At 48.6% G+C, this 19,797-nt stretch overlaps 7 protein-coding genes across 7 annotated transcripts; 5 read left to right on the top strand and 2 right to left on the bottom strand.

The window, feature by feature from the left end:
* Window positions 1-5,519: 5,519 nt before the first annotated feature.
* On the top strand, window positions 5,520-6,271 carry B0J16DRAFT_321827 (NUDIX hydrolase domain-like protein; the record flags this gene model as incomplete). Its single annotated transcript, XM_046125659.1, has 2 exons — window positions 5,520-5,592; window positions 5,853-6,271. The coding sequence occupies 2 exons, from the start codon at window positions 5,520-5,522 to the stop codon at window positions 6,269-6,271; spliced, it is 492 nt and encodes a 163-aa protein (XP_045981511.1).
* An 861-nt stretch (window positions 6,272-7,132) lies between these two features.
* B0J16DRAFT_345294 (uncharacterized protein) lies at window positions 7,133-8,501 on the top strand. Its single transcript, XM_046128247.1, has 3 exons — window positions 7,133-7,637; window positions 7,746-7,814; window positions 7,875-8,501. Exons 1-3 carry the CDS (start codon window positions 7,520-7,522, stop codon window positions 8,195-8,197), a joined length of 510 nt encoding a protein of 169 aa, XP_045981510.1. The 5' UTR covers window positions 7,133-7,519; the 3' UTR covers window positions 8,198-8,501.
* Window positions 8,502-8,865: 364 nt separating this feature from the next.
* Window positions 8,866-10,111, bottom strand: B0J16DRAFT_160954 (uncharacterized protein). The gene is made up of 2 exons (XM_046122203.1): window positions 9,693-10,111; window positions 8,866-9,634 (listed from the first exon to the last, which is right to left on the bottom strand). Exons 1-2 carry the CDS (start codon window positions 9,967-9,969, stop codon window positions 9,042-9,044), a joined length of 870 nt encoding a protein of 289 aa, XP_045981509.1. The 5' UTR covers window positions 9,970-10,111; the 3' UTR covers window positions 8,866-9,041.
* Window positions 10,112-10,715: 604 nt separating this feature from the next.
* Window positions 10,716-12,537, top strand: B0J16DRAFT_321824 (GTP-binding protein ypt1; the record flags this gene model as incomplete). The annotated part of the gene is made up of 7 exons (XM_046125658.1): window positions 10,716-10,730; window positions 10,846-10,911; window positions 10,959-10,991; window positions 11,697-11,801; window positions 11,860-11,907; window positions 11,969-12,196; window positions 12,340-12,537. 7 exons carry the CDS (start codon window positions 10,716-10,718, stop codon window positions 12,535-12,537), a joined length of 693 nt encoding a protein of 230 aa, XP_045981508.1.
* Window positions 12,499-13,290, top strand: B0J16DRAFT_160972 (uncharacterized protein). Its single transcript, XM_046122205.1, has 2 exons — window positions 12,499-12,740; window positions 12,797-13,290. The coding sequence occupies exon 2, from the start codon at window positions 12,805-12,807 to the stop codon at window positions 13,213-13,215; it is 411 nt and encodes a 136-aa protein (XP_045981507.1). The 5' UTR covers window positions 12,499-12,740; window positions 12,797-12,804; the 3' UTR covers window positions 13,216-13,290.
* Window positions 13,291-13,778: 488 nt separating this feature from the next.
* B0J16DRAFT_160964 (uncharacterized protein) lies at window positions 13,779-14,428 on the top strand. Its single transcript, XM_046122204.1, has 2 exons — window positions 13,779-14,108; window positions 14,162-14,428. Exons 1-2 carry the CDS (start codon window positions 13,921-13,923, stop codon window positions 14,280-14,282), a joined length of 309 nt encoding a protein of 102 aa, XP_045981506.1. The 5' UTR covers window positions 13,779-13,920; the 3' UTR covers window positions 14,283-14,428.
* Window positions 14,429-14,574: 146 nt separating this feature from the next.
* On the bottom strand, window positions 14,575-17,542 carry B0J16DRAFT_270043 (uncharacterized protein; the record flags this gene model as incomplete). Its single annotated transcript, XM_046123530.1, has 2 exons — window positions 14,575-15,457; window positions 15,510-17,542. The coding sequence occupies 2 exons, from the start codon at window positions 17,540-17,542 to the stop codon at window positions 14,575-14,577; spliced, it is 2,916 nt and encodes a 971-aa protein (XP_045981505.1).
* Between the last annotated feature and the right edge of the window lie 2,255 nt (window positions 17,543-19,797).

Here is a 19,797-nt window from a genome sequence, read left to right as displayed (position 1 = left end):
CTTGCCACGAGTTCCACAATAACCACATCTTGATGATTTAGAGTATCCTGGACGATAGTCAGCTTTCGTTGAAGGGAAAGGTGTGAACAGCAATCGCGTGGGGGTAAGTGATCAGACTGGATGTCACGCTGGAACATGAAGCATACGTGGGGGGAAAGGGGAAGGAAAACAGGCCACGTCTAAGTGGAAGCAGCAGACGAGCAGAACAACGCTTGACGCTTATAGCATAAGACGCAACCACTCAGACAGTGTTCGTGATGAGCCTCATCAAATGATGATACCATGTCAGCGTCGGGTCGGGTCCTTGCAGCCCTATTTGAGGATAAATTTCATGCCCCAGCCTATTGTCATATAGGCCTGCGCTGATGGAGAATAGAGCGTACAAGAGGCAGAAGGTGACAGAACTTGAGAGCCGGCAACGGGCATGTTTGTTCGGTCACAGCTCTCCATTCGTGTAATTTACAGAAAACCCATGACTTCACGGGGTAAAAGAAAATAATGCCTGTTACTTGAACGAATGCATCAAGGATTCATGGGCAGGTAGGTGTAAGCGCAACGCCTATCAATTTTGACGGTGGTATTGATCCCTAGCGCAGAGTATTGACATGCAGAACTGCAGTGAGAATATGACCAACTGGTAAAGAGCTGGAGTGGAAGCCGTCGACAGCCTAAATTGAGGATCGATATTGACGTGGATGTATGTAAGTGTGAAGTGGGAACTGATATGGATCGACTTGACCCGGACGGGGATAACGGGGGCGCCACGGGGACCGGCCGCAGCGGAGCTCAAGCGCAGGCGCCGGCAACCAACGACAAGCCGGCATTTGACCACGGGGACGATCGGTTGGGGAAGAACATGAGAATAAGCACTCACCAATTGGCGAAAGATATTCATACTGCAACGCATCTCCAGGGATGCGCATGCCATTGGGTTCCATCGTGGACCTTGAAGCTGCACAACTGGAGAAGGTGCTTGTCTCTTGTATTCTCACGACGGAAGGCAACGGTGGTGGATGTATGTACAGAGCGCCGCACCTTTTTCTCAAGCTGAGACAAATTAGAGAGTGAGTTGACACACGAGGCTCGCTAAGTGCTATCCAAGATGGGCAAGTGAATGTGTGAGGTAGCTAGTTGCCGCGTACGGCTGTTAAGTCAAGCTCAGACGAGATGGAGACAGAGAGGGGCGGTTTGGTTTCCCGAGACCTGGAGAATGGAGGGGGCGTGTGAATTTGTCGAGGGAGATGCGATCGCGTGTCTCTTGGAATCAAAGCAGGCAGACGAAAGAGAGGTGCGTGAGCGTGGGATGTTGTGTCGTGTCTGGCGGTTGGTGAACTGAAAATTAGCCCGACTGGCTTTCGGCTGCACACGAATGATGACGAGAGGTCGGCTGCGGATGATATCCAGGGATTGACGCTGAAGGACGGTGATCGTGTGTGCGCATGTGCGACAGAGTTGACCAGAGTTGACCAGAATCGAATGGCTTCGAATCTAACTTTAGACGACTAGACCAGGGTAGTAGAACAGGGGTTGAAGAAGTTGAAGGGGACCCGGTGGGCAAGGGCGTAGGATAGCAATGACGTGAAATAGACCAGACCGTTTCGTAGGCTTGAGTAACGGTTTGAGGTTGAATAAGGCAGTACTAACGGTACGGCTAGATTCCGATGTCGAAGGCCTGGCTGGCAGAAAGTTGCATCATAAATGCCTGTCGATATGGTTCGAGAGCAGACCAAGAGACGAGCAGTGGACGTTGATTAGATATTTTCAAAGGAAGATGGGAATGGAAAGGAAAGAGAAAAGTCGGAGCTTGATTGAAGTTGATGAGATCGACTATTGCTCAGATCAGCTCCGCCAGGTCCAATGGATCCAACCATGGAAGGCAACAACGGCTGGAGGTGCACCTGCCAACCTGAACTGAACTGAACTGAACTGAACTAATGGCGGGGTCCTCCACAGACTACTACGCTGCCTAACGAGACTCTGAGATACCTAGGTACCTAACCAGCTGTTCACCTACAACCAGACCCTCGTGATGAATACACATAGATAATTAGATATATAGGTAGTTTTCTTAGGGATGGTTTTTATACAAGTGACGTCTGTTTGCACTAGTCTCAGTATTACGAGGCGTCGGGTTGAGTTGTAGCTCCTCCTGTCGTGTAAATCCAGAGCCTCGCTGCTGCGTACTAACACCCTACCTTAGTACCTAGGTCAGTGGTCCTGCAAATAGGAACAAATAGAAACCAATACGATCGCCCAGTTTCTAGTTGTTTCCTGCATCTGAGATTTACAAAAGTTTCCTCATGATAGCATAAGACATGGAATCGTTCCAGACCCGGTTCGTACCCAGTAGGAAAGCTTCCGGTCTCTCCAGAATCTGCTCCAGTATTACGGAACCAAATTCGGTACAAGGCTGAGTTTGTGTTACCAACCTCGATAAAAGTTGTCTCGTCTCATCTTGACAAACCTAAGCACCTATCTGTTTTGGACAGAGGAAGAGGAAGGAGATTGGAGGAAGCTACATATTGCCCTGGCTCTTGTTGGCCAATCCCTCCGTGTTGTCAATCTGCCCAGCCTACCAAGTACTGTAGGTACAGCCAAGTACCTACATGTTCGAATTATTCCTTGCATACTGCAGCTCAAACTCGAGTGTAACGAATAAGACGAGACGGGAAGAAAGAAGCCTACAGGGCTAGCCTCAAGCCAACTGGCCCCAGAGCCAAGACAACGAATCAAGGTGCCGGACGAAAATTGGTGCTGTGTGTTCTTGCATAGCAGGTCCATTGCTCTGCAGATTCTGATGGTTTCTTTTTTTGTTTTTTATTTCCCTCGCCTGGAGAGAACCACGACACCGATCTTTTATCATCCGACGTGCGGGCCTTTTCTCGGTGGCGTCTCCGAGAACTGGTTGTGGGAGAGCTCAGGCTTGCTTGCCAGGCTAGAGACGGTACGATTCAGCCGGCACTGGTCAAGTAGTCTGCTCTATCCGTGGGTAGACTAAGTTATTGTTGAGAACCGATTAAAAAGACTGTCCTTGACAAGAGGAACGGGCTAGATATGCGTTGCAACATTTGATCCAGCAGCGACTAGCCAACATGACGTCTAGCTACCTAAAAAAGAATATTGTGTTTGAAATGCTAAGAAAGTACGTATATCGGTATGCACGTTTCTGCCACTAAGACTTCGACAGAAAGATCAAGGGCTCACGCCTCGCTTTCACGATGCTCCATCCTCGAATGGATCCGATGCTTGTCAGTGCAAGCGCAATCCATTTTTCTCTGCCTACCTGGGTATAACTTGATGATTCTCTCTACCCCTCCCCTCACTTTGCCTACCTACCTTACCTATGTCCCCTTCTAATGCAGTGCAACTGTTACTTATTACTGTTACTGCTGCTTCATGCATTGTACGTCAGGGTTGATGTGCTACAGCGTAGGAGCTCTTGGGTCTGTGGACAACGATGAACCTATCATTGTAAGCATGTGAATCAAGAAGAGGCCCAAGTCAAAACTGTTGCGAGTCTGAAGCTGCATCCTGTATCTTCATCGATCCCCAATATCAATGCCATGGGTGACCCCACGCTGCGAGTAGAGGCACGTGCTGATATGGATGTCAACTCGATACCACTTTTGAGGTGTGTAATAATAAACAATAATGATACTGCATTGCTGTATTGTACAACGAATGATCGTATTGTGAGGATTCGAAACTCGTTCGGTCAGGTACTCTATGGCTATGTGTATCTACTGCCCTCGACTAGGCCAAGCACAATACATTTGACACACTGAACATAGGTACCCAACGTCTAATGCTATCACACGATATATCCCACTCACCAAATTTCAGTATTCAAATGTTTCCCCTTCCGTTTTTGATTCACAGTAACATCCACTGCCACCCTGATTATTCTTCTTACCTGGGCTATAAGGTATTCTTGTGACACATACTATAAATCGATGACTCCTTCTGTAATAATCACTTTTGCTTCATTTTATCGTGCAAATAATCGGAGTTAGTCAGTTTGAATAGGTAGATTACCTATTTTAACGGCAACTCCGTCTGACCTCCGTTCTTTCCCTTGCCAGAAATCTTTTCCCACCTTCCCTCGTTAGAGCCAAAACCACTTCAAACCCAACCCCAAACTGATGGAACTAGTACCTATACCTACCTATCTTACCTACATCTGTTGTAAAAAGAAACTCCTTAAACACGTTCGTTTAGAACTTTCGGCCGGCGCCAAATTTAGTAACTCAATGCTGTATCGCTTCACCAGTCAAACGCCTACCCTGTACTGTTGATGTTCTCGGCAAACTCTTTCACGGTGCTCAGAGACGATTCTTGTTTACCGATTATGAGAAACGATAGTTACGCCAGTTTCTCCGCATCACGATCAATTTAAGGTCCTACACAAGCCTTCTTGAAGCCATCGTTACAAAGACCTGGCGTAAGACGGGCCCGGCCAAGCCTCTTTTCTGTTACAAGTCGGTCACGGTCAACTGTCGATCGTTCAACGTACCCGGTCTCTGGACAAGGAGGAATTCGTACCAATTTCTATCTTCCTTTCGTATCTCTTCTCATCAAAGTTTGCCTCGCATCGGTTGACCCAGAGAAAGAGAAGCCCTCGGTTCCACTCTCATCCACGGTCCAGCGACTCACTATTGCAGGGTGCCACCGCCCGCTCAAAGCGAAAGCTGTCTAGGCCTAAAGCCCACTGCAAGCACTACATCACAGTACTGTACAGTACCTCTGACACGCTAGGTGCTAACCTACCTCTACCTAGGTACGCATACTCCATAGGTTGGAAACCAAGCAAGGCCAGGCAGATGGGGATCCAACTTTTACCTCCGCCTCCAGTCCCTGCTTGCTGTCGCTAGCTTGTTGAAGGCTTGTCCGCCGAGTGCCCAGTGCTTCCTGTACCTACACGCCCCCATCCATCCTCGCTCGCTGCACTCTGCACAGAAGTTACTGTACGTCCATACGTACCTACAGTGCAGTCGGGTGCTTCAGCAAGTACGTACCTCCAGGTTCCGCCAGACACATAGATCCGCCGAGTCGTCCGCTGCCCCCTTCGAGCTAAACTTGGGACGTTTTGCGCGTGCGCGCCCACACCTCCATCATCTCGCAGTTTATATCACATCGCCAGCCCAGCTCTCTGGAGCGTCTGGGCTCTCCCCGACCAAAAACCAAGCACCAGCACCTACTGGCGCAGGCCACGGCCACTTCTGTTCTTGATTTCCCCATCACATCATCACCAGATCTTAACTACCATTCACTTACTGTTCGACAATGATGCCTCTCAAGGCTCTTTGAAAGCCACCCGCCCGCTCGTCGCAGGTTCTCTCTTTCTCGACCCAGGGGTGAACATCCGTTCTATTCCGCTACCTCCGAGGACCTTGAAGCTTTCGTGTCCGCATCATCGCTATTCAAGACTTGCGACCATCCTTGTTCTTGTTGTCGTCCGACCAAATTATCCCGACATTACACTCAATTCCCGTCACTCGCTGCCCCGACTTACCACTAATATGTCGAGTTCTGCCTCTGGCGATTCAGGCGGTGGCCGTTCGATGGAGTCACGAGTGGGTAGAAGCAAGCAACGTGAGTCTTTTACATCATGCTCAGTACATGAATTTCTGCTTGGGCATATTCATTCGAGACCATATGTCTTCCTCTATGTTTGCAAGACATAATTGTCTTGGCGTCGTCTATCCCAACTCCATTTGTTGCCTTTACATGGTGTGATGGCCACTATCAAGACTTGCCACAAATATTTGAGCGGCAATTTATTTCTTTCTCTACCGCATTGTTTTATCCATTCGCTTGTGGTATTTCTTACTGACATGCCATTCCTGATATAGGTTACAACACCAAGGGTGAACGTCTTGTCGCTGGCATCGTGCCTCTTACCTCCGATCAAAATTATGTGCTATTGATTCAGTCTACTCGTCGCAAAGGCTGGGTCCTGCCCAAAGGTGGCTGGGAATCAGATGAGACTTGCCAGGAGGCCGCTGAACGAGAGGCCTGGGAAGAAGCTGGCATCACTGTTCAGATAAGCTATGACCTTGGTGACATTGATGAAAAGCGTGCACCAAAATCGACAAAAGACCGGTCAAGATACCACTTCTTTGAAGGCACAGTAACTGGAGAGTTCGACGACTGGCCCGAGTCCCACAAGCGAGAACGTCAGTGGTTCACCTTCACACAGGCGTGGGAAGCATTATCGACAAGACCGGAACTTCAAGAAGCCTTGCAGAGATCTACTGTGAATCGCCTATAACCAGCGGGACTCCTCTCGCCAATTATCCGGACCTAGCAGCTATCTTGTCAATACTGTAGGGTTTCTGCTTGTCGAGGCCGACTATGGGTATCTAAGTTTTCCCAACAAGTCATCACGAGCCTCTGCCATTGCCCGATCATGAGAGGAATATCACCCGTTCGTCATGCGAAATAGGGGACCTGAGCTGCAATGCGGTATTCTCGAATCTCTTCTTTACAGTCCTCTACATAGAGACTTCGCGTTGTGCATCCATCCAAAGGCGTTTAGGCTGGATTATGATAGAGTGTCTTTTTCTTCTCTCTTACACTACCAAACCAAGAAATGGGACAGGAAGGGATATCTGAGCGGCGTACTTAGGTGTATGCATTGGGATCAGAAGGTCATCTTATTGCAATACACGGTTGGGACCGGAAAAGCGTCACAAAAAGGTTGGCTGCTATCGGGATCTTGCTTTTTTTCTTCTTTTTTACTCTGGCACAGCCCAGAACAAACATGATGGGGAGGCGATTATGCACGCAAGTTTCATCCACTAGAAAGCAACGGAATCTTAGTAACTCGCCTGGTTATGGTGGAGTTGAATAGACTTGGCGAATTCCCTCACCTAGACGCATCAAAACGACTTAAAGCCAGTGGTGCTTGTTGATGCCTGTGAGAAGAGAGACCAGATAATCATGAGACATGGGGAGAGGGAGGAAAAAGAAGAAGAAGACAAAAAAAAGACAGAGAATCCCTTGTCAAAGGGCATATAATGACGCAGTAAAAGTCACTGCTGTACTGTAACCTCAAGCGTGCGCTAATGTACAAAGAGGTAGCGTAGCAGAGTGTGTCATGAGTGCTTAATTGTTGGCTGTTCAGTTCCCTGACATTTTATTTTTTGCCCCGCCAAGAGTAAATATGCCCCTCCTTCTTCGTTCGCCCCTCCATCCATCGTCTACCTAGACCCGCCCCGCATTGTAATCAGAAAATTGATATTGCGCTTTGGTGAATCATGCTCTTTATAGCGATATGCTGCTATCAACTATCAATCGCTGTAGCGCTGTTTTACCGTAATGGGATCCGCAACAGCTTAGATCAACGTCAAAGCATCAACGACTCAGCTCAATATACCATCATTCCAGACCGCCGCATAGCATATCCTGCAATGTTCATGTCATGAGCCTTAACAGACGACACTCCATGGATTCATAGACTTCGGATTTCTCACAGACCGCACGACCCTCCACAAAACATCTTCCTCCAATCGATATAATGGAGAATCTATCTATCTCCGATGCCCCTCCACAGGGCCGCGGTGCGCCGCAACCGCTACCTCAGTTGCCGCCCCAGATGTTCACTACTGCCGCGCAGCTCCTGGACCTCACAGACAGTACGATTCCGTCATGACACCAGTGCATTCCTTGCTTTGGCTCTATAAGCAGCTGGACTTCAAAGTACAAGACAGGAGGATCGCGTGCTGACGACTGTAAAACTGCAGAGAAGCTCATGGTCGCTTTGCGCGATGGGAGAAAACTCATAGGTGTACTGAGAAGCTGGGATCAATTTGGTGCGTTCCAGAAGGAAGATAATGCCTGAAAGATGCGCCCTTTTTCTGACCCCTTAGTAGCCAATCTCGTTCTTCAATCCACGATCGAACGAATTTTTGCTCCCTCTCCCGATTCTGCAGGTGGCGACCGACCGACGGGCCTCTACGCGGACATAAATCACGGCATATTCCTCGTTCGAGGCGAGAACGTACTTCTCTTGGGCGAAATTGACCTGGACAGAGATGATGACCCCCCGCCTGGGTTTGAGCTCGCCGACTTGGAAGTGGTCAAGAAGCTTGCAGAGGAGAAGAAAGCTGCCGACAAGGCCCGGGACAAGGCACGTGTCAAGAAGCTCGCGAAGCAGGGCTTCGAGGGGGAGAACATTGGCGAGATTGTGCTGTAAACGAACAGTTGGATATCAGCAGAAATTACAAATAGCCTGAAAACAGGGGTTTACTTCTGGTTCCAGGTTGCCGGGTGCCTTCGAAAAGCCTTGGCCAGCGGTACCTTGGGCAGAATATTGTGAAATGCCCATTTACCATCAACGGAAGAAGCCTGTTCTGGGAAGAACGAGTTATCTTCGCTGGAAATAAAGTCTCGATGCAGTGTGCTTAGAGACGCTTAGCGCGCATGAATACAACGATTTTCACGACGCACCTGTAATGCTTTCGGTACTATGAGGGTGCACTTTGATACTTGTGCTGCTGACCTTATCGAAGTTACTGGCTCAGACTGTGAATCTACATTGTAATGCGTACTGTTGTGTAGCCGTGTAGGCACTTATTGACTTAATGATGCTACAGTGGTCGAGATTAAAGCAAGGAATTTTGAATGGTCCAGCCCTTGCTAGATTTTGCCCGTAATCTTCAGTGACAGTAGAGCCGAGATTGCTCATCTAAGCACATTGATCGAGGATGGTTTGCCATCTTCACTTGCTCTACGCCTCTGACAGCGCATGATCACATGGTGTTTGAAAAGAACGTCCTTTTAATAGATGCTATTTTACAAAGTTATACAGAGTCTGGATTTGTGTGGAGTCTTTCCATTCCGGCCCATTGTTGTACACTGTCGTCGAGGTAAAGACCCGAAACGACTCAATCCAGCCCAATTCGGCGGGTGATAATCAAATGCAACCAGAAACGCCTCTCATGATGCCATGCTATACCTCCCTTCATAAACCTTTTTCATCCCAAAGACGCTACTCGTCTTGCTGACTGACGTCCCTTGAACCTTTCCCAAGTAAAGACTTAGATAGATCGTCGTCTCCGTACTCCCTCGAACATTGGTATAGGAGTACCGGGATTCTTACAGCCCCCAAGAAGCCAGTCGGTCAGACCAACAACCTTTGCGCCGACGCCGGCTTCCCAATCGCCACCAGCTTGTGCCTGTTCGATCGTGTGGCTCAGAATCCTTCCCTCGGAATCGAAGTCGAATACAAATAGTCCTGTGAAAGCCTTGTCTGGGTCCACACCTCGACCGAAGGGTAGCGAGCGTGCTATAACGCCCCGATTCGAAGAACTATCAGAGCCCTTCCGCTTCTCACACCAACGGACAACAAGTTGCTCGGGTATAGCTCCAGCGCGGCGGGGCAGGAACGTGAGGGGCTCGGTCGTCATGCGCTCTGCGAGAACCTCGATGCAGACATTGCCGAGGATTGGGACTCGGTTCCAAGCTAGCGGTGATGTCCAGAGAGCGGCATTGTAGGCGACTCGACCAGACACGGTTGGTAGGTGAGGATGCGTCGAGGGGAAGAGATGGAGGGCGATGTTTGGCGCAAGGATATCGTGGGGAAGAGGATGTAAAAGAAGGGTTGGCAATCTTTCCTGAAGAACTCGTAAAGCTATAATGAATTAACATTGTGTTACTGGGAAGCTCGGTATATTTCCTCGGTGACGTACTTTTGCCTAGCTTTGCCTTGTTGGGATCCTTTGGTCCGTCATCGCCAGCTCCAACCCATCGTACACCTGTCGCATCGAAATAGGTTCTTGACAAAACACTTCGCCTTATGCAATGATCGAGTTGACCATCGTCGGAAGTTGTTAGTGGAGAATTAGACTCCCGGACAGTTGCAAGTTGAACCTGGGCTTTTGCTGGACGGGCGTTGGAAAGATTGCGAATAGAGGCAACAGAAGGCCGGCCGAAGCGGCTTACAGTGGATCGAACTGGCGCGGCCATTGGGAGTGGTCACCGCAGTAGGATGGGGAAATTCATGGATCAAGAATGAGATCGGATAGAAGAGTTGGGAAGAATTGCTTCATTAAAGGGTAGGATGGTACAGTATAGTCAAAGTTGGCTGGAGTACTTGCAGCCTGCATTGCATGTTCGAGAAAGTACCTATGCCCACTTCTGGGACTTTCTTTTCAAATGGAAGCTTACCTTTAGGTGCCTGTAGTGCCGAGAAGATGGAAATTCAGATGGGGAGACTCGGAAGTATCTTGCTGAAGAAAAAAAGAGCAAAGCTACATGATTAAGAAACGCAGTTCGTGATTGGTCAAATGCTTAGAATACACTGCCACAGGCACAGGTCGAAATGGAGCCCCATGAGCGGGATGTGGCGGGGGCAGGGGGTCATGCCCATTATGGATGATGGGATGGGTCAGCGAGAGACACAGAGAAAGGGAAAGGAAACGGGATTGGATCTGGCGGGGAGGGAATGGCTCAAATGATACCCACTGATAAGATTCGAACTCGTGTATATCTACAGATATCTTCCAAGAACACAACAGTATCATGTCTCCTGTATCTGTTTGATGACACTTCCTGTTACTGTATTGTCAGTTCAGGCGGTGAAGTTGATAGTCGACAATTAACTTGTGACATGCAAAGTCACTTGAATCGTGTTAAAGATGGCCACAAGACCAATCCTTAATTGATCAAAGAAATGCCTTGTGATAAAGAACAACTCGATACCTCTACATGCCATGCTAGCAAACGCAGTAGGTACTGTACTTTGCGACAGATGAAAGTGTAACGCAGGCATTCTCTCTCATTCCAATGTTTGCATTTGCAGTACCAATACTGACCGAAGTCATACTGCTATTGATCATTCAGTTACTGGAACGTTTGATCTTGATCCGCTTTAGGACAGGCCAACTCAACCATCTCGAGCGTCTAGATGTAGGTACCCTATTAGCGCTAATGCCCGTAGACGATACGTCAACTAGGTAGGTAGGTTGACTCCTCACAGGGACAGTACAGTAAGTACGATGCAATACAGTACTGTGTTACTTTACTTCGTTTCACATCAAGGCAATCAAATGAGCTTTACCTAGCAGCAGATTAAATAAGAAGAAAGTTCAAGGACCCAAATACAATATTGGGCCGTGATCTCGTTTGCTGCGTAGCGCACCATTTGAATTAATTCCCGCCAAACTTACCATCCAGTCTTACGGTAAAAGTTTGGTTCTCTTGTCTTGGGTCTTTGTTCTTCATGTGTCTCACGTGATCTGCACTGTCAGCTGCCCCATCCATTCATTCCCTCCCTCCTCTAGGCGGTGCTGGCGTTGCCTGGCGTTACGTTTCTTCCCTGACGTACTTGAGCCTCTCTCAACTCTACAACACATCCTCAACCTAATCTTTCTCCCCATCATCTGCAACTTCTTTATTTCATCACTCTCCGCGAGCTCTTCCCGCCGGTCTTACCGACACGTTCACTCGTCTTACTGCGACACCAGGAGCAACCGCCAACATGAACCCCGAGTAGTACGCCGCTCTCCGCCCCTTTGCGATAACCTCCTGATGGAAATATAGCACATGCTGACTACCGCTCTAGAGTTGCACCACCCATCGCCATCGCCGACACTTTCACCCGCGCTCGCTCCTTCCTTTCCCGCCTGTGTTAAGAAGCGATTACAGGATGACTTTTCTGACATGAACCCTCCAGATACGACTATCTCTTCAAGCTCCTCCTCATCGGAGACTCCGGTGTTGGAAAGTCTTGTCTGCTCTTGCGATTTGCCGATGACACCTACACCGAGTCCTACATCTCTACCATTGGTGTCGATTTCGTGCGTCGCCTCCCGTTCATGTCAGCATTTTTTCTGGATAGCAGCTAACCCTTGTCAGAAAATCCGAACAATAGAGCTCGATGGCAAGACTGTCAAGCTTCAGATCGTATGTGCCTCCTATTGCGCAGATAGCGGCTTTATTACCACAGTACTAACATCTGCTCTAGTGGGATACTGCCGGCCAAGAGCGTTTCCGAACCATCACCTCTTCCTATTACCGTGGTGCCCACGGCATCTGCGTCGTCTACGATGTCACCGACATGGACTCATTCAACAACGTCAAGCAATGGCTCCAGGAGATTGACCGATATGCCACCGAGGGCGTCAACAAGTTGCTGGTCGGCAACAAGAGCGATATGTCAGACAAGAAGGTCGTCGAGTATAGCGTGGCCAAGGTAAGTTTGTTTGTGCCTAGGATTTCGCCGCCGCCCAAAATTGCGGTCACATGCATTTGACAGTCTAGATGCCCCTGTCACCAAATTTCTCCCTCGGCTGCGATATCTGTCCAAAGCAAGCTAGTGATTGACACAACCCGCAGGAATTCGCCGACAGCCTGGGAATCCCATTCCTCGAGACTTCCGCCAAGAACGCCAGCAACGTCGAGCAGGCTTTCTTGACCATGGCCCGCCAGATCAAGGAGCGTATGGGCACCACCACAGCCAACAACACCAAGCCCAGCGTGCAAGTCGGCCAAGGCCAGGGCGTTGGATCGTCATCCAACAACAGCTGCTGCTAAATGCAATCGCGCTCTTTTTTACCAGCAAGGCAGGATGATGGAGTACGGCCAGAACGATGGATAACATGCTAGGAACACAGCCGGGCGAGTTCAGTCACGATGTTTACTTTCCTCTATTGCTACGCATAGACCAGATCATGATCGCTTGGATTATGCCTTTCACTCTCGCAAACCACGACTCTTATTGCTCACAGTATTCCGAAGTATGGCCCCTTCCCATCTTGGCGCCCTCCACGGACCCTGACGCTATTTCAACGAGGTGGGGAAATGATGAAGCGGGGAGTGATAGATTCTGGGGAGGGAGTCCGAGGGGGGATACGAAGGCAGATTTTTGTTTCTATGGCTGGTGGTTGCAGAAGGTTTTGCGGATGCGCAAGCTGTATCATCTCTCTTCCCATGCTGTGCCTCCACTCACAGAACTCAAACATCCGGGGGCATTCGCCGGTTCTTGTTCATTTCAGACTGCCATTCATTCGCCGGAAACATGATCTGCGCCTCTTGTTCTCCCTTTTGCACTTTGCAATCGTAGCCTTCCGATTTTGTAGTCTCTTGAGTCACCAAGAGGTACAAGAGAAAGTTGTGCTATTTCTCGTCTCTTGCTTGGGTTCTGATATCGGTTGTTATGTTGTTTCTTCTCCTTTACCATCCTGGTTCGCCTATGGTTTTCATTTTTGGTAGCTGAGATCGATTTTATGTATGCGAGAAAGGGTATTCTTAATAAAGGCGGAATATTCCTCTTTATCCACTTCCCTAAATGGGCTCTATTTAATTCATCAGTGTTGGGTATAACCAGGTAATCGTAACTCCAGGGCCAGTGTGGAAAGAGTTTATTTGCACTCAGCCATCCAGTACTTTGTGTGCCCTGCTTGTACCATGCAAATATCAGCGACACCTAGGCCATTGTTTCGAATTCTCCCTTTCCTCGAGCAAGGCACACGGTTTCCAAAGCAAGCCTCATCAAGTAACCCTGATGTGTGCAGAGTAAACATGTTACAACCAGCCTTATGATCGATCATCTGGTTCAGACTCATCAAAACTGTATACTCGTATCTCGCAACTTGGGGACCATGATCAAGACAACGACATTCGTCACAAGATCCGATATGAGCACATTATGTAAGTCTGCCATATAAGAGACAAAGATAAGGATTCACCAATGTCTAGTTTGCACTGCACATGCTTCATGCACAAAGGACTTCTATTGATAAACGATAAACAACCCCATCTACGTCATAGACCAACCTCGCAACCTGATGTCATTCTTTCTCAATCATTCTCGTCATAACATCTTCATCCAGAATATCACTCCTCTTACGTACCAGATATTCATATATCAAGCATTCATCACTTCATCCATCATCTGCCAGGCGAAAAGTACTCAAAATGGCCAGCGTCGAAAGTCAAGTATCCAAGCAGAGCCAAGCTCCCCTGCAAAACGATAATGAGAACGCAGAGCAACTGGCAACCCTCGCAGAAGGCAAAGTCGCCGATGCAGTGAAGGGAACAAGCACAAGAGATAAGCCTCGCAAGGATGATATTAAGATCGAAGACTATGCCTCCGATATTGACAGGTTTTTTAGCCTCAGTAACCGAATTTAGGACTATGAGCTAATGTCATGCACAGGAAAAAGGCAGAGCAGGCCGAGGCTAGAGAGGAAATCAAGGCTCAGAGGCAAGCGGGGGTAGATGTCGATGGAAGTCTTGGTCAGGGCAGGCTGAGTAACGAAGATAACAGCAGTGTTTAAGCCTGCGCAGCACGTACGATATCCTCAATGCATAAGAATTCACATGTTCGTATATCGCTTTTCACACGCATCAGAAATACAAACAAGCACGGTCATGTATAATCTGACGGAATTACATTACTCTAGTGGCAGGGATAGCTAGATACTTTTGTTCCTCGTCCTCCTGGGTGTGGTCCGAATCTATCATCCAACAAAATAACAACAGAAAGGAAATGCCGGGTTCAGCGAGATCATTAAATCATAACGGCCATGTTTCTAATATGTCACAAACATTTGTCAAGCGAGGTACTCATCATGACAGGCCAAGGAACTTGAGTGCCTTGTGAGAGTTTCCCTTTCGCCCTTCTGACTTCTTCTCCAGGAGTGGCATAATGCGCCGGTCTTCCTGGTCCCAATCACTATCATCAACATACATGGTAAGGATCGATCGAGCGTCAGCGGGCTTGCGCTTCGTCTTGGCCCGACTTTGTTTGCTCTTAGTCGACTTCGCGGTCTTGACCGTTTCAGCAATGGAGGATGGCCGACTTGACATTACAGGCGAACCTGGAAGTATTGCTCCTATCGGGCCGCCGATTGTTGGCGACATAGGTGGGCTATAAGGAGCTGGCGATACGCGTGGAAATGCAGAGAAGGTTCCGGTGATAAACGGCGATTTGGGCTTATTTGGTGAGGGCTTTTTAGGAAGCCCTTCCGGAACATAGTAATCAGAGACTTTGGAGAGAATGTTAGAGATAGTGGCAACAAATGTTGTGATCTCTGCTTCGCTAGCGCTTGACGTAAGGAGAAAGTTGGCCTTCGATACGGTAATATCATAGCCAGAGCCTGAGTTGGGTGGGAAGGTCTTTCCAAACCGGCCTACAGGTCCTTGTTCTGGGCCGGTGATGGAGTTTCCGCGCAAATGAGTGAATGGCATGTTCTTGCTACTAGTATCGACGATTTGGGCTACCTTCATCATGTCCACACCAACAAGTTTTTGAAGGGCCAACACTGTAGAGAGATGCTCGGGCGGGTACTCGAGGAGTAAGTATCTGACTTCAGTATGAAGTGCAAGGTATGTCTCAAGATGCGGAATGATGAGTGTCGCGAGAAGAAATGAGTTGGCAAAAGGATTATCCTTAGTCTGGCTGGTCAAGGGCTGCGCTGTATAGGCTTGCATAGCGTTCGCAAGAAGGTACCTGTTTCATGTGAGTCTTGGGCAAAGGAAGACATAGAGCGCCGTATTCATACCTGAAATCCAGTCTTCCACTGCGGCTCATACCGCTATTCTTGGTTCCTAGCTTTTCAAGCTGTCCTGTTACGGCGGAAGTGTAGTCCCTCTTCACACCTCGTTGAGCCCCTATAGCCAAAATCTGATCGATGCGATGACAGGATCCTTGCGAGCTATTAGGCTCGTTATCCCAGAAGACTGGCTTCCACAGTCCTTCAAGCTCGGGCAGAAGAGGGAATTGAAACTGGCGATAGCCCTTGGTCTCTGGTGGGAAGTAATCTTGGAGAACAGAACGAAGTGAGTTTTGGACCGTGATGGCTGTTTGCTGGCCGTTGACTTCAAGCTCACGAATCCTGTTATCCGCATCTGGAACCAGGAGTGGAGGGGTTTTGATAGGCGTTGGTGGCCGTTCAACTGTGACTTTAGGCAGACTCGGAAGGGGTTTTCGCTTAAGCCATGAAGATTGGTTGTATGCGAATGGGTCATATTCATCGGAGTCAAATGATTTGCTAGCAGGCAGCTTTTGAAGCTGATCTTCTATGCAGCTTACACCTGTGATGATGTGCGACTTAGGTGTTGCTGGGACCAAGGCATGGTATTCGTCAGTCTCAGAGGTGGGCGATTGAAGGAAAGTGGAAAGATGGTTGGTCTTAAATCCCCAAACAACGGAATTGAGTAGAGGGTCGGGTACTTCCTCCTTCAAATGAACCACCAGGTCTTCTGTCAAAGGCAATACCGGCTGAAAAGTATCCTTCGATCCAGGCATGCCTTTCGCATCTGTACCCCTGTCCACATACGATGCCCTTGAAGGTTTGCGCTTCTTCTCCAAGGGGACTGGAGCCATCCTGATGACAGGAAGATTGTTCTTGACGATGACAGTTCTTGGCGTTTCGATGTAGCTGCGTCTGCTAGGAGACATTATTCTAGACATTCGGCGTGTTTGGGACATTTCTAATTCCACATCGAGTTCCGATGGTCGTGTGAGCTCTGCGGCGGCCGTGGCAACACAAAGATCCCGTTGTTTAGGAGTGGCCGGGTAGATTCTGTCCAAAGATTTAACTCGTGACAGGGTAGAACTGCGGCTTGGTGATCGCATCTCAAGTAATGAGGCTTCTCCATACACGACATTATCCGTGGATGGGATGCTCAATACATCAGAACGCGGAGTCAAAGCTTCAAAACCTGGTGATATAGCACCCCCCATCAAGTTGTAGGATTCCCCAACACAGCTGGGGGACGCCAAAAAGCAAGTTTTCAGAGATGGGGACTGTAAGTGAGTAATGTTGCGGTAAATACGACCAGCAGACTGGTCATAGTGTGTAATAGAAAATCTGGAGGCTTGAGGTGAGTATGAATAGCCTCTGGCTTCTTCGACCGCGTTCCCACCCTCGTCTTTATTTTGCGCACCGAAAACAAAAAATGGTGCATCATCCCCAAAATTATCTTCATAGCCATAAAGTGGCAGGCTGTTGCTCCGAGGGCGTGGTGTGAGAGTGAGATCGACCTCAGTAGAGGGTTGGAGGCAGGCTGTTTGTCGGTCCAGCGCATCAGCAGCTCGCATAGCCCGTGTTATGGGATCTTGAAGCTCATCTTCGAGGCCCTTTCCTTCAACATCATCGGACATGCTTGGCCTTCTCCAGTCTCTGATCGGGTTTTCCAGACCGAGAACCCCATCCTTGATTAGTTGACAGAACAAAGACTCGGCTTGGTTGGTGTCTCCATCTGTTTCCTGATCCATGATGGCCTTAATGCAGAGGGCTTGCGCACTTGGGGTACCGCCATTCATAAACACTAATCGCTTGCTTGTTGGTGTTGAACCTTGCAAAAAGGCTCGAGCAGCTTCGTGACGAGCTATGGCAGCTTCATTTATTCTCTTGACGTAAAGACGAACGTCCGACTGGTAATTCGTTTCCTCGTTTGAGATGTAGCTCTGGATGTTGGGGAGAATCAGGATTTGCGGCGAAGTAGGAAGAAGCCTCAGTTGTGTAGATATGGTGTCTACATGACCCTCAAAGGCAACAATACTCCCAAGTTGCTGGTTATCGGTAGACATAGTGGATACTCGAGGCGCCACTGATTCGGAAGATCTTTCAGTATGAGTGAGAAAGTGAACGGGAGACACGAAACTAAAATAAGGGAATGCGGTGAAAGGAATGCCTGATCAAGGGGATGAGCTGGGAAAAGGGAGCGTAGTCGAGAAGCTTGTGCTGTGAAACAAGCTCGTTCGCAAAGAAGAAACTCTAATAGATAATCAATATAACTACGACCGGAATGAGTATAGGAATGAACTTACAAGGGAGTAATGGAAAAGATGCTGAATATAGTAGTCAAGGCTGGTATGAGAAGTTATGAATGTAATTTAAAAATCCCAGCCTGGGGAAGGGAGAAGGGAGGAGGAGAAAAGAAAAGAATGTCGGCTCTCGAAGAATGGTAAGAGTGGTCGAGGCAGGTGGCATCGAGATGGTAACTAGCAAGAACTGTAAAATCAATGGAAATAAAGATGACAGGAAGCAGGTGCGTGATACATATCCGATCTGAGGCAGGCGCCTGTCTCTTCTTCCCTCTTGCCTGCCTACCTACCTAGAAGGAAGTCGCAGCTCCTGTCGTTCAGGCCAGCCAGTGCTACCACCGCCAGCTCCACTGTCAACCGATGGCGTCTCCTCTATCCAACTCGGACTCCATTTAGAGATTTCAGGTTGATGGATGAACCCTGCTACACAACGCAAAAAGCAAGCCACTCTAGCGATTTCTTCTAATTGTGTTGGGACTCCATAGTTAACCCCATCCAACCTGCCCTATCAGCCTATCGAATCTGCTGAACCATTATTGGCTCGTTTTGTTTCTGGGTTGGAGCCAAAGAAGAACAATATGGATACACATTTGGACTTGGGGGGAAGGTGGCCAAAGCTTTCTCTCATTCTGATTCTCTCGAGCCGGAATCCCAGCCGGCTGGACTGCTGGCTAAGCAGTTTGTACTGGAACCAGGCCATCGGGGACCTGCAGCGGCATTCCCGTCAGCGCCTCATCTCCAGCGCGTACAGTACATACAGTACAGGATGGCAATTGAGTGAGTGAGTGAGAAGTACTTAACCGACATGCCACAAGCACAAACACAAACCCCAATGGCAGTATACCAGGAGCGAAGCTGTGGTGGTTTGTTTGCGACGACGATCACAGGGATCAGGGTCACCCATGTACCCTGTTCCATGATGCAACTCACGGCCTGGGTTCCACAGCAAGGTTACAGGGGAATGCGTCAGGGCTGTCCCTGAGAGGATCCAATCTCGACCTGAGCTGAGACGCAGTCGCCCTTGATGAAGGCTTCAGCCCAAATAACTAGTCTAGTTGGTGGTTTCGGACCGCGATGTGGTCATGCAATATATCTATCCAACGCCCATATCATAGCTGACGAATTCGACAAGTCATAGTCATAGAGACCATCATATTTCGGCGAATTTGATCCACTGACACATGGCGTGGACCAAGCTTGACAGGAAGAAACATTGAGCTAGAACATGAAACACGAAAACTGGAAATTGTCGCACTTTCTAGAGCCTTGAACCAGTGTCGAGTACAGAACGACAGTGCACCAGCACAAAATACCTCCCTACGGACGCTCATGTCATACCATACCATACCGACCGACTTTTGCACATATTCGCTCCCTTTGGCCAGCAGCCAGCACAACTGAGACTCGTCGAGTGCAGCTTTGTACACACAATCTACACAGCATGGAGATTGCCATCTTGAATCCTTGCTATTTGTTGATTGCTAATGTTTACTTTTGATTTCTAATATTTCTGAACTTGAATGGGTCCTCGAGCTTGGAAAAAAGAAAATCGAAGGCGTCGAGACTATCCTTCAGTCTTATTGATAATACATACACTAGAATTTCGAGGCCTCAGCCCTTTTCGGGCCGCCCCAATCATTGCCGATCTCTCCACGTCTATCAACAGGGCTTCGATTCTATTTTAGCCACACAATCCAAAAGCGACAAGTGATCATCTTTAACCCCTGCTCGTTGTCGATCAACATGCAAGATGGAGCCTATCAAGCTTCGGTTTCAGGGTCTTGGTGATTATGGCTAGATTCTCAAGAGCGCCACAAACGCAGTTGATCCAAAAGACGTTGTAGATTTACGTTTAAGATGGAGGCTATCTATTCTATCTATGTAGACTAAGCCTTGTGTCGATATCTCAGTCAGTGGCATGTCTCAGGTTTTGTTCGTGTAAGATCTGACTAAGAGGCCAGCCCTAGACGTGAATCTCGAAATGCTTCGCATCGCGCGGCTATTTCCCCTACCCACTC

Source organism: Fusarium flagelliforme, assembly GCF_020744385.1.
Source record: "Fusarium flagelliforme strain FIESC 12 MPI-CAGE-AA-0113 chromosome Unknown B0J16scaffold_5, whole genome shotgun sequence".
Classification (NCBI taxonomy): domain Eukaryota; kingdom Fungi; phylum Ascomycota; class Sordariomycetes; order Hypocreales; family Nectriaceae; genus Fusarium; species Fusarium flagelliforme.
The sequence above is the reverse complement of the archived record's forward strand: the minus strand, read 5'-3'. Positions and strand labels throughout refer to the sequence as shown.